General features: G+C 41.4%; 1 protein-coding gene across 1 annotated transcript in view; it reads left to right on the top strand.

Annotated features, from left to right (window-relative positions):
• Positions 1-12,470, top strand: part of LOC136874318 (GDP-fucose transporter 1) — a 59,579-nt gene that overhangs the window by 19,541 nt on the left and 27,568 nt on the right. The window contains exon 3 of the mRNA XM_067147962.2: positions 1,586-1,724. Within this exon, the coding sequence (XP_067004063.2) occupies positions 1,586-1,724 (139 nt within the window). The remainder of the gene's footprint in view (positions 1-1,585; positions 1,725-12,470) is intronic.

A 12,470-nucleotide genomic window follows, 5' to 3' on the forward strand; every position in this document is an offset into this window, starting at 1 on the left:
TACCTATGGGAATAAAGTTCTCTGAGAAATGAGGCAATCTTAAAAGTGTTGTTGCAGAGGGTGACATCCCCTCTGGTGTGGGATGTAGCTCCATTTTGCTTCATCCTTTGTCGTTGGAGAGATAAGTATTAAAAGTTGACCATGTGCTACCCAATATTCACATTAAGCTACGCGTGGTACGACTGCTGTTTGTTTACTTCTCGCAGAGGATGTGGTCAGGTGGTCTACAAGGCTGTCAACCTGTCTAGTTAGGAACTAAGATAAGCACTAATTTGAAAGGTGAAATAAAACTTTTTTCTTGCTGTACAAACAATATGCATAGATTTTAAAAAACCTCATAAGAGAAGTGTGACCTCAAAGGGGCCACTGTTCGCATGACAGAGATTGGCTTAGGGTGATAGCTCATTTATTTATTTGTGCTTTTATTCTGCTGGGGTTGGTAGCAGAATCTAATTATCATCATTGACGGGAATAACGTCGCATCCCATTTTATATTAACCAATATGAATGCTAGTAGCTACTTCAGCAATGGAGAATGGCGAGTGCTGCTCTCTATTCGGTTATAAATTTTCTTCTGGGGGCAGGCTGGTGGGTTCCTGGACATTGCAATGAGCACATCTCTCCTGTGAAAGGAATTCCAAGCAAGATTTCCATAATTTCTACTTCCTTACAATGTTACAAACCTTGGGTAGCACAGTGTCAACTTTTGCGAGGTATGTTTCTTTACTAAAACTGTGTAAAAGCCCGCGCCTAGGGGGTAATAATGAGTAAGGTCTCTGTAGACCACCTAGTCCACTGTTTTCGGATTCTGTGCAGCATCCTCGATGAAATAAGGGTCCAATATTCCATGAATGGACATGTAACGCCTGTTGGAGAAGTTGTCTACTATTCTTCTTTGTGATGACAGTTTCTCTAATATGCAAAGGTTTTCTTTTTCCAGGTTATTCCTGTCTGTCATTTTTACAGGAATGATTGAATTTAATAATTTGTGCCTAAAGTTAATAATAATAATAATAATAATGATGATGATGATGATGATGATGATGATGTTGTTGTTGTTCTGTTCTTTCTTTATGTTATATAAATATTCCTTATAGACTCTTGAGATATAATTTCCACTGTACAATTATGATACTTTCTGTGAAACATAAACGAATCGTGGTTATGCAAGGGGACCTAGGTATTTTATCTGAGCATACTTGTGTTGCGTTTTCTTTGTGTACACGATTTTTCAACATCAGGTTACTGGGTTCACTATTGCTCATTCTTGGTTTAGATAGGGATATTAGAGCCAGTTGCCCTTCTTGACAGTACATGATCCCTTTCAGATGGATTCAAATCTGAGTCATCAGTATATAAAGCAGCCATCATGCCATCGTGCAAATCTTCCGTTCCTTGGTACCGTATATAATTATATACTCACTCACTGGGGTGGGGAGAGAGAGAGATAGAGATAGTAGAGATTCACTAAGAATTGCATAATTTGATTTTAAACAGTTTATTGTTTGTCTTTGTTTAATCGTAGCCAGTCTAAGGGTGATTCAATTCTAAGGTTTGTCTAATATGCATTTATTTATTTTTTCAGGTTATTCCTGTCTCCATTCTGTTTACTGGAATGATCGCATTTAATAATTTATGTCTGAAGTATGTTGATGTGGGATTTTATTATATAGGCCGATCATTAACCACAGTTTTCAATGTTGCTTTAAGCTACTTAATACTTGGTAAGTTATGTTGAACTCTTGCTCAGTCATTATTTTATTGATCGATACTGTTTTAGAAGATTCTTGTCTGCAGCTGTTTTTTCTATTAAGTAAATGTTTTTATAATTATTATGCTCCCTTTGCTATATTAGAAGGATGTTTCATATATAAACTCTCCATTATGCTCAGACTATTTTAATGAAATAGATTAACTTCTTACAAAATTGTACAAAACTATTTTAATCCTCCTAGTCAATACTACATATTTTTACATCCAATTAAGACTAAAGTTCACACATAAATATACATGTTTCGACTCAGCATTGGGTCATCCTCAGTAAGACATGTATGATGCACTAAAAACATAGGAAACACACAAAATGAAATGTTAGTTAAAAACTATTTTAAAAAGCATGATGAAAATTTAAAAACTGTGAAATGTCGATCGTTCAGTCCGGTGGTATTTGAAGGTGCTCAAATACGTCATCCTCGTGACTGTAAATTTACTGGCACATAAAAGAACTCCTGTGGGGCTAAATTCTCGCCCATCATTGTCTCCAAAAACTGTAACAGTAGTTAGTGGGACTTGAAGCCAATAAAATTGTTGTTATTATTATTATTATTATTATTATTATTATTATTATTATTATTATTATTATCATTCCTCATCAATGGTATCTTTACCTTGTCGTGGTGGTGGGGCTTGTGTGGTCAAAAGATCCTGAGAGCTATGCCGGACAGGTCAAAGGTGATGATCCAGACTAAAAGGGATACCCTGGTCCTCCAGGTTGGGGGTTGGACATGGGGTTGACAACTCTATTCCATGAAAAAAAAAAAAAACTGTTGAGAAGCCGCAAAGAGTAAGAACAAACCGGACGGATAAAATTGAAAAGAGTCTGAAGATGGAGGACCAAGGCAATCAACAGAGAGCTTGGGAAGAAGATTGTTGCGGAGACCAAGGTTCTACAAGGACCGTAACGTCAAGGAGTAAGTAATTATTATTATTATTGTACCGGGCGGTACACCTCTACACCGTTAATTAAAAGTTGCGCCAGTTGAAACTCCTCTTCTGGAGGAAGGTTGAACTTTGTCTATTCTATTAATTCTCTACTTTCTCAGAAGATGTCACCACGTGGAAAATTTTGAGTTTTTGAACTGTGTCACTTTTGATGTGTTTCTGTTTCGCTTGAAGTAAGAAGTATGAACCTTCTCTTCTAGAGGACACTACTGAAGAATTACAATAGTGCAACCTAGTGCGAAATCAAAGAACTATTTTGTTGGAGAAATTTTTATTTCAAGAGTTTGTTCTTTGTTAAATTTCTTTCTGTCATGGTTTAAGTTGGCTGTATACCCCTCTTTTTCCCCTTATTTTGGATCTAGCCAATCCCGAATTTCGTTAATTAATTTTCCACCAATAATGTGTTTCTTCTTCCTCTATGTAGGGGTTTCTTTTCCCTAACCAATAAAAACTTTGAGGGAGGGTGTTTTATTTCCCCTAACGCCTAGAATCTTCCGCGAGAGGATATAAACTGCTGATTTTGGGGTCTCCGGGCCACTTCTGTTCCATCTTTCAGTGTATTAAGTACATAGCAGGAGGCGGGAAGCGCCTCTTTCTTCTTCAGCCGTTCAACACCAGGTAATGGCCTATTAATAACTTCTTTTCTTGCTAGGTCGGCAGTTTAACACTCGCGGCGGGTTCGAAGCATTTCCATCATGTAACCTTTTCCTAAAATGTAATTACTCTTTTCATCTTTTTCTTGTAAAGCTACATATTGGGATAGAGAGTGCTAACCCTCTCGAGCTCCCACTCACATTTGTTTTGAGGTGAACTTATTTTCTCAAACTATTCTTCGTTTATGTAATGTAAAGTGTTCTTCTCTAAGTCACCTCTGTAGTATGGGATTAGCCCTTGCGTTAGCGGCCCAGAGCCAGATTAGGTTTTAAAAAAACAAAGTGTATTAGGAGTGCAAGATCGCCTCCTCTCAAATTGTTAGTTTAGAGGTCATGTAATCAACCTTCTTTTCATGTAATAGACCTCTGTAGGTTGGGTATTTTACCCCTGTGAATACGTCCTTAGAGGACAGCTTGAAGGTAGAGTTTGGTGTGGCCTTTGAGAGGCTTAAATTTTAAGAGCGGATCGCTCTTTTGAAAATGGAGTGTCATATGCCTCGTGGAGGCTTTTCTGTGTAATTCGGAGCCAGGGGCTCCTAGGGATGAATGGGGTTTTCTGCCCCTCTGTTAAAACTTGTGTTTGTGGTAAAACTGAGCTGATCGCAGAAGTCAGGGCGTGAAGCCCAAAACCTGTAAATATTGTATCTCCCCTTGTTTTGCTACATTGTACCTGCCATGTCTGTTATTGCTTTGTTTCTGAAAAGAAAATATAACCTAGTTAAATTTTAAATTAATTTTACATTAACTTTGATTCCGTAGTTTGAAACCCATTCACACCCGCACCCTTTTACGCATAACTACCGCTAAAACACGGTAACAAGTGGTAGCAGAGCGTGGTTGAATGGGTCTCAATTTAGCCCCTTTTGACGGCTAAACATTGCTTTAATTCGAACTCTAACAATTGTCTCAGTTGCTGGAATTTTTTGAGTTTTTCAAAATTGTTCTGTCATCATGCCCGGCCCTCGCGATGTTCTCCTCCTTAACTATTTGCGCAAAGAGGAGTTGATATACGAGTTAACTATCAGAAATGTGCAATCTGGAGGCACGGTTGCAATCGACACCAACAAGCTTAGAGAGTCCCTTGATTTGCCCATTTCCATCCCCAATTTGGGAGAGAAAGAAATTGATGATTCTCTTTCCACGATCGTCGAGAATATTACTGGGCTAGCATCTGTAGTCAGCTTTTTTGATGAAAACGATCCGTCTCCTAATCAAATTAAGCGTGTGCAAGGCAGGCTGTATCACTTTGCAAATAGAGTTAATGATCTGTTGTCTCTAAAGGTGAATGACGTTCAGAGGAAGGACGCTAATACGCTCCTTGAAACTATTTCTGAATTGTCTAATAAGGTCACTCAATTGCTAACCGGCGAAGTTCCTCCCAAAACTGATCAACCCGCCACAGTGAACGTAGGTAGTGATGAAGAGCCTCCTCAGGGAGAAGTCAATAGGATAACCGTTGCTGCTCAAACTATCTCTGCCCCATTGGACAACGAGTCTGAACGCCGCACATCGTTGAACAATGTACGTGCTGAATTAACTTCCTTGCCATTGAAACCTTTACCTACTATGTCGCCCGGGTTTAGCAGCTTGCCTCATCCATTGGCAATGTTGCTCAGAGGTATATCCAAGTTTTCCGTTAATACCACCAGTGACGTAATTTCATTTTTAAGATTTCTAGTGGAATTTCAGGATCATGCCCTTGTGTTTTCTCTTTCCCCATGTCAAATTTTGCAAATTATCTATCCTTATGCTATTGGGGTTCTCTCTGATAAAATCGTAAGAGCCATTGCCGAGCAATCATCTATTGAGGATTTCCATGCCCATTTGCTAGCTAACTTCATCCCGGCTAGGGCCAGGTCCTCCCTGATTCAGAAGTACTATTACCGTGTACAGCGCTTGGATGAAAACTTGGCTGATTTCATTCAAGATATCAAATTCTACACTAGGGTGTTTGTTCTTCACTTCCCTGAGGATCAAATTGTACAAGCTATTGTGGAAGGCATTTCACCATCTTATAGATCATATTTGTGTTTCGCGGCGTGTCCGCAAACCTTCTCTGAACTTGAAGCATTGGCCGTCTCAGCGGAAGGAGTTAGATACGCCGATTCTTTGCGTGTCGCGAAAGAACCCCCGCCTTCCTTTAGTAACACTCGGCCTCCACCTCGCCGACCAGTCAATCCCCGTAAATGTTATGCTTGCGGGTCGCCTGAACATCTGCGGAATAAGTGTCCTCTGATCAAGTCAAGTGGGACAAGGAATGGAGCAGGGTCATCACAAGGTTGTTTTAAGTGTGGGGCCTTCTCACATATCGCCAAGAATTGCCCAAACTCAAATAGCACCCCCTCCTGCTCTGGTGCAAATTCCACCTATGCCAATAATAAAAAGTGACTAGCGGCTTCGGCTGAGTCGACTAATTCTGCTTTCCAAGGCTCAGCCCCGGGCAAAAGGGTCGAGAATTCAGGGAATGAGCAATCTTCAAATTCTTTTTTTGAATGCCCCAGAGAGTGTCTTAGGATTGCGGCGGATACCCCCGCACCTGTTCCTTTTCTTAGGATTGAGTTGAATAACGAGCCTATAACAGCTCTCTTAGATTCAGGCAGTGTTTGTTCCATTATTTCGGCTGATTGGTATTCTAAATTGAAATCTGTTTGTAAACTCCCTGACTATGACTCATCTCCTGTTAAATATGTTTCGGCTAATTCATCTCCATTAGAAATTCTAGGTTCCTTACATGTCAAAATTCGTGTTTTTAAATTTACATGGAAAATCAAATTGTTTGTGGCCAAGCATTTGTCTTGCCCCATCATACTGGGAGCGGACTTCATGTCTCACACTGGTCTGGTGCTCGATCTTCAGAGTAAGTCGTGCACATTCAAATTTGCCTCTAATTGTAAAATCCCTCTATTAAAGTGTAATTCTGCATCATGTTCATCTATTTCGCCTACCCAGGATGAGATGTTGTTAGACCTTAGACATCTACCTGAGGAGCAGGCTGATAGTATTCGCAAATTGTGTCAGTCGTTTCCCGAGGTGTTCTCTGATACTCTTGGTGTTACTGACCTTATTGAATACAAAATTGAGGTCACGGATTCGATTCCTGTTCGCTTTCCACCGTATAGGCTATCTCCACCTAAAATGAAGGCTCTGAAAGAAATCATCGATCAGATGTTGAAGGATGGTATTATTAGGCCCTCTAAGTCAGCGTATTCTTCGCCTATTTTTCTAGTCCCGAAACCCCAAGGAGGCTTCAGGCCTGTCATTGATTACAGGGCTCTCAATCGGAAGGTGGTGTTGCAATCTGTGCCCCTTCCCGACCTTCATTCTTGCTTTTCATGGTTTCGTAAGGCCAAGTTCTTCACCATCTTGGACTTGAATCAGGCCTATAATCAAATTCCCCTTGCCGAAGAGTCTAAACATCTTACAGCGTTTGCCACGGACTGGAATTTATATGAATACAACCGCGTGCCTTTCGGGCTCCCTACGGGAGCAGCTGTACTCACTAGGCTGCTAGATAGGGTCTTCTCCGACATCAAATTCGAGTACTTATATCACTACTTAGATGATGTCGTCGTATTTTCCGAAACCTTTGAAGAACATCTAGATCATCTGCGAGAAGTTCTCAATCGCCTTCGTAAGGCTGGGTTAACTGTTAAGTTGTCCAAGGTTGCCTTTGCTAAGCCCTCTATGTCATTCCTAGGGCATATTGTGTCACCTGATGGTGTAGCAGTCGATCATTCTAGAACACAGGCCATCCGTGATTTTAAACCTCCCAAGGACATTAAAGGTATCGCCAGGTTCATTGGCATGGTGAATTTCTTCAGGAAGTTCATTCCTAACTTCGCTAATAGAGCGGCGCCCTTAAACCTTCTTCGTAGGAAAGGCATCAAATTCGAGTGGGGACCTTCTCAACAAGCCGCTTTCGAAGACCTTAAATTAGCTCTCTGTAATGCCCCTGTACTTGCTATGCCTGATTTCTCGAAGAAATTCATCGTCCAAACCGACGCGTCGTCGTCGGCGGTAGCTGCAGTCCTTCTTCAAGAGACTGAACTAGGGAGGCGCCCCATCGCCTATGCATCTAGGACTCTCTCGGCTCAAGAAGCAAAGTACTCCATATATGAGCTTGAAGGTTTGGCAGTTTTATTTGCCTTAGAAAAGTTCCGTCTCTATCTGGAACATGTCAAATTCGACTTGGAGACAGATAATCAAGCCTTAAGCTGGGTCTTAGGTAGGCCGCGTCGTACTGGTCGTATAGCCCGTTGGGCCATCCGTATTTCTGCCTTCCAATTCGATGTACGACATATCAGAGGTACTGAAAATGTTGTTGCTGATGGACTCAGCCGTATGTTTTCTAACGACGTCGAGACCCATGAACCTGTCGACAGTTCATCACCTTCCGAGTCCATACTATCTGAGGTTAATGCCATCCTAACAGATGCTCCCATGCTCTTTAGGGATATCGAGAAATACCAACGTGAAGATCCGACGCTGGCTCCGATAATGGAAACCCTTTCTTCTGGGGAACATGTCGTCCCTTATGTTCTGAGGAATGGTGTTTTATGTTGCCCTTCGAGGCATGATAAGTTGATGAAAGTTGTTGTTCCAGCGGTTCTTGTACCTATGATCTTCAAATACTATCATGAGACCCCATTGGGGGGGCATCTTGGAATCTTTAAAACTCGTGAAAAGATTCGTGAAATGTTCATATGGAAAGGTATGGACGGTGAAATTCGAGAACTTGTAAAAGCTTGTAAATCTTGTTTGATCAGTAAACCAACCATGTCCACTAAAGTAGGCCTTTTGTCTTCTCATCAAGCGTCGCGCCCCATGGAACGCCTGTATATCGATTATGTGGGACCCTTCCCCCAGTCAAAGGGTAATGCCAACAAGTTCATCTTTGTGTGTGTAGATGGTTTTACAAGATTTTCCTGGTTATTTCCGACTAAGCTGGCTACCGCTCAGTCCACCATTACTTGCCTAAATTCTATTTTTGCTTCTTTTGGTCCGTGTCAATATATTGTATCTGATAATGCTAAGGCGTTCACATCAAATTTATTTCGTAAATTCTGTTTTGACTTGTCCATCTCTCATGTAACTACTTCTGCTTATTACCCTCAACCATCTCTGGCTGAACGGGTTAACCGTAATCTCAGGTCCGCACTCATTGCCTATCATCATGAAGATCCTTCCAGGTGGGACACGTCCCTGCATTGGATAGCTTTTGCTTTGAATTCGGCGGTTCATGAATCTCACAAGTTTACTCCAGCTTCTTTGATGTTCAAGTTTGTTCCCAACTCGCCGCTCTCTAACCTCTGGTCTCTGAATGACATTCTGCCCGAGACAATAGATCCGGACAACATTAAAGATCTTTGGAAGAAGGCTAAAGCTAATCTTAAAGTATCTCATGAAAAGGTTAGGGAAAGGTATGATCGTGGACGGAGACCCACCACCTTGAAGGTAGGTGACCAGGTTATGGTCAAAAATTTTGTTCCCGCGGGCAAGCTTGCCCCCAGATTTCATGGGCCTTGTATCATTCTCGATTTTCTTACGCCGGTTACCTTATTGCTAAGTAATCCAGCCACCGAGAGGATATTTAGAGTTCACCTGTCCCAGGTGAAACCGGTGTAATTTCTGTGTTAACTTGCTTCATATTATTTTGAAAGGATATGAAGGTTATATTTTTTTTTGAGTTTCACTTTTAAGGCATTCTGCCCCTTCTGTAATATTTTGGTTTTAGATGTAAGCCTTGTGTAAAACCTGCCCCGACCCGTTAAACTGCCATCCTGTTCTTGCCACGGCCATTACCACGCTCCCGTCTCCTGCTCCACCTTACACTGTGGCTTCATAATAGTAAATGCCATGGATATCTACACGCCGCTGGCCCCTCAACCTCTCCACAAGCCTGTACCCTCAAAGAAAATGATTGTCCAACACCATTCTGCCGCCTAGCTTTAATGTTTCAGCGCCCCCGCAGCCGCGCAGCGCCGTGCAGCGACTGGGGAGGGGGATGGGCCCCCTCCTCTCCAGCGAGGTCGACATGTGCACGGCGGGCCGGAGCTCTCCTCCCGGCCAAGGCTGATGTGCGGCGCACGACCTGCTACATGCCCGCAGCCTGTATCTGTTCACCGCGGGCGCGGCGTACTCCTACACCTCTGCTCCCCTCATAGTGCGGGCGAGCGGTATCTCAGGGTACTTGAGGGGTCCGAGCGGCCTCCGTTGGACGCAAGCGGCAACGGCCGGTCCGGCCATTCGACTCAATCTACATCAACTACATGGACAGTCACCATAAGCAATAACTACACTTGGGAATTCAACTACAATATTTGGTGGACATTGCAAAATTTTTCTTCACCTTTAAGTATTAAAAGTTTATCTTCAGAAATTCAAATTCTGCAAACATAAAGACTTTCATTCACCTGCAACAACAACATTTTGAAACTGAATTAAGAAATCTTGTAAATGCTTCTGCTATCTATCTTCGTATCAACATCATTACTTGGACTTTGTTTCAAACTGATTTCATGTGTCACCCCTGGAGGAACTTTTGGGGGGGGAGGTCTGTACCGGGCGGTACACCTCTACACCGTTAATTAAAAGTTGCGCCAGTTGAAACTCCTCTTCTGGAGAAAGGTTGAACTTTGTCTATTCTATTAATTCTCTACTTTCTCAGAAGATGTCACCACGTGGAAAATTTTGAGTTTTTGAACTGTGTCACTTTTGATGTGTTTCTGTTTCGCTTGAAGTAAGAAGTATGAACCTTCTCTTCTAGAGGACACTACTGAAGAATTACAATAGTGCAACCTAGTGCGAAATCAAAGAACTATTTTGTTGGAGAAATTTTTATTTCAAGAGTTTGTTCTTTGTTAAATTTCTTTCTGTCATGGTTTAAGTTGGCTGTATACCCCTCTTTTTCCCCTTATTTTGGATCTAGCCAATCCCGAATTTCGTTAATTAATTTTCCACCAATAATGTGTTTCTTCTTCCTCTATGTAGGGGTTTCTTTTCCCTAACCAATAAAAACTTTGAGGGAGGGTGTTTTATTTCCCCTAACGCCTAGAATCTTCCGCGAGAGGATATAAACTGCTGATTTTGGGGTCTCCGGGCCACTTCTGTTCCATCTTTCAGTGTATTAAGTACATAGCAGGAGGCGGGAAGCGCCTCTTTCTTCTTCAGCCGTTCAACACCAGGTAATGGCCTATTAATAACTTCTTTTCTTGCTAGGTCGGCAGTTTAACACTCGCGGCGGGTTCGAAGCATTTCCATCATGTAACCTTTTCCTAAAATGTAATTACTCTTTTCATCTTTTTCTTGTAAAGCTACATATTGGGATAGAGAGTGCTAACCCTCTCGAGCTCCCACTCACATTTGTTTTGAGGTGAACTTATTTTCTCAAACTATTCTTCATTTATGTAATGTAAAGTGTTCTTCTCTAAGTCACCTCTGTAGTATGGGATTAGCCCTTGCGTTAGCGGCCCAGAGCCAGATTAGGTTTTAAAAAAACAAAGTGTATTAGGAGTGCAAGATCGCCTCCTCTCAAATTGTTAGTTTAGAGGTCATGTAATCAACCTTCTTTTCATGTAATAGACCTCTGTAGGTTGGGTATTTTACCCCTGTGAATACGTCCTTAGAGGACAGCTTGAAGGTAGAGTTTGGTGTGGCCTTTGAGAGGCTTAAATTTTAAGAGCGGATCGCTCTTTTGAAAATGGAGTGTCATATGCCTCGTGGAGGCTTTTCTGTGTAATTCGGAGCCAGGGGCTCCTAGGGATGAATGGGGTTTTCTGCCCCTCTGTTAAAACTTGTGTTTGTGGCAAAACTGAGCTGATCGCAGAAGTCAGGGCGTGAAGCCCAAAACCTGTAAATATTGTATCTCCCCTTGTTTTGCTACATTGTACCTGCCATGTCTGTTATTGCTTTGTTTCTGAAAAGAAAATATAACCTAGTTAAATTTTAAATTAATTTTACATTAACTTTGATTCCGTAGTTTGAAACCCATTCACGCCCGCACCCTTTTACGCATAACTACCGCTAAAACACGGTAACAATTATTATTATTATTATTATTATTATTATTATTATTATTATTATTATTATTGTATCGGGCGGTACACCTCCACTCCGCTAATTTAAAATGTGCGCCTGTGGAAACTCCTCTGCTGGAGGAAGTCTGAACTTTATTTACCCTATTAATTTTCTAGTTTCTCAGAAGATGTCACCACCTGGAAATTTTTGAGTTTGTGAACTGTGTCATTTTCGACGTACTTTTGTTTTGCTTGAAGTAAGAAGTGTGAACTTTCTCTTCTAGAGGACACCACTGAAAAACTACAATTGTGCACCCTAGTGGGAAGAAAAATAACTGTTCTTTGGAGAAAATTTCATTTCAAAAGTTTGTTCTTTGTTAAATTTCTTTCTGTTATTGTTTAAGTTGGCTGTATACCCCTCTCTTTCCCCTTGTTTTGCATTTGACCAATCCCGAATTTCTGTTATTAATTTCTGACCAATCATTGGTATCTTCCCCCAACTTGAATATGTTTCTATACCCTAGCCAATAAAAAGTTTGTGGGAGGGTGTTTTCTTTCCCCTAACACCTAGAACCTTCCGCGAGAGGATATAAACTGCTGATTTTTGGGTCTCCGGGCCACTTCTGTTCCATCTTTCAGTGTATTAAGTACATAGCAGGAGGCGGGAAGCGCCTCTTTCTCCGGCAGCGGTCAACTATAAGGTAATGGCCGATTAATATATTCTTTCTTTGCTAGCTCAGCAGTTTAACTCTCGGGGCGGGTGCGAAGCGTTCCACCATGTAACCTTTTCCTAAAATGTAAATGTAACTACTCTTTTCATCTATTCTCTTGGAAAGCTACATTCTGGGATAGAGAGTGCTAACCCTCTCGAGCTCCCACTCATATTGTTTTGAGGTGAACTTATTTTTCTCAAAACAAATTGTTCTCTTCTTAAGTCACCTCTTTAGTATGGGATTAGCCCTTGTATTAACGGCCTAGCGCCAAGTAGGTCTTAATCTAGTGTATTAGGAGTGCAAGTTCGCCTCCTCTCAAATTGTTATTTTAGAGGTCATTTAATTAACATTCTTTTCGTTTAATAGAC

This window comes from Anabrus simplex, chromosome 5 (assembly GCF_040414725.1).
Source record: "Anabrus simplex isolate iqAnaSimp1 chromosome 5, ASM4041472v1, whole genome shotgun sequence".
Taxonomy (NCBI): Eukaryota; Metazoa; Arthropoda; class Insecta; order Orthoptera; family Tettigoniidae; genus Anabrus; species Anabrus simplex.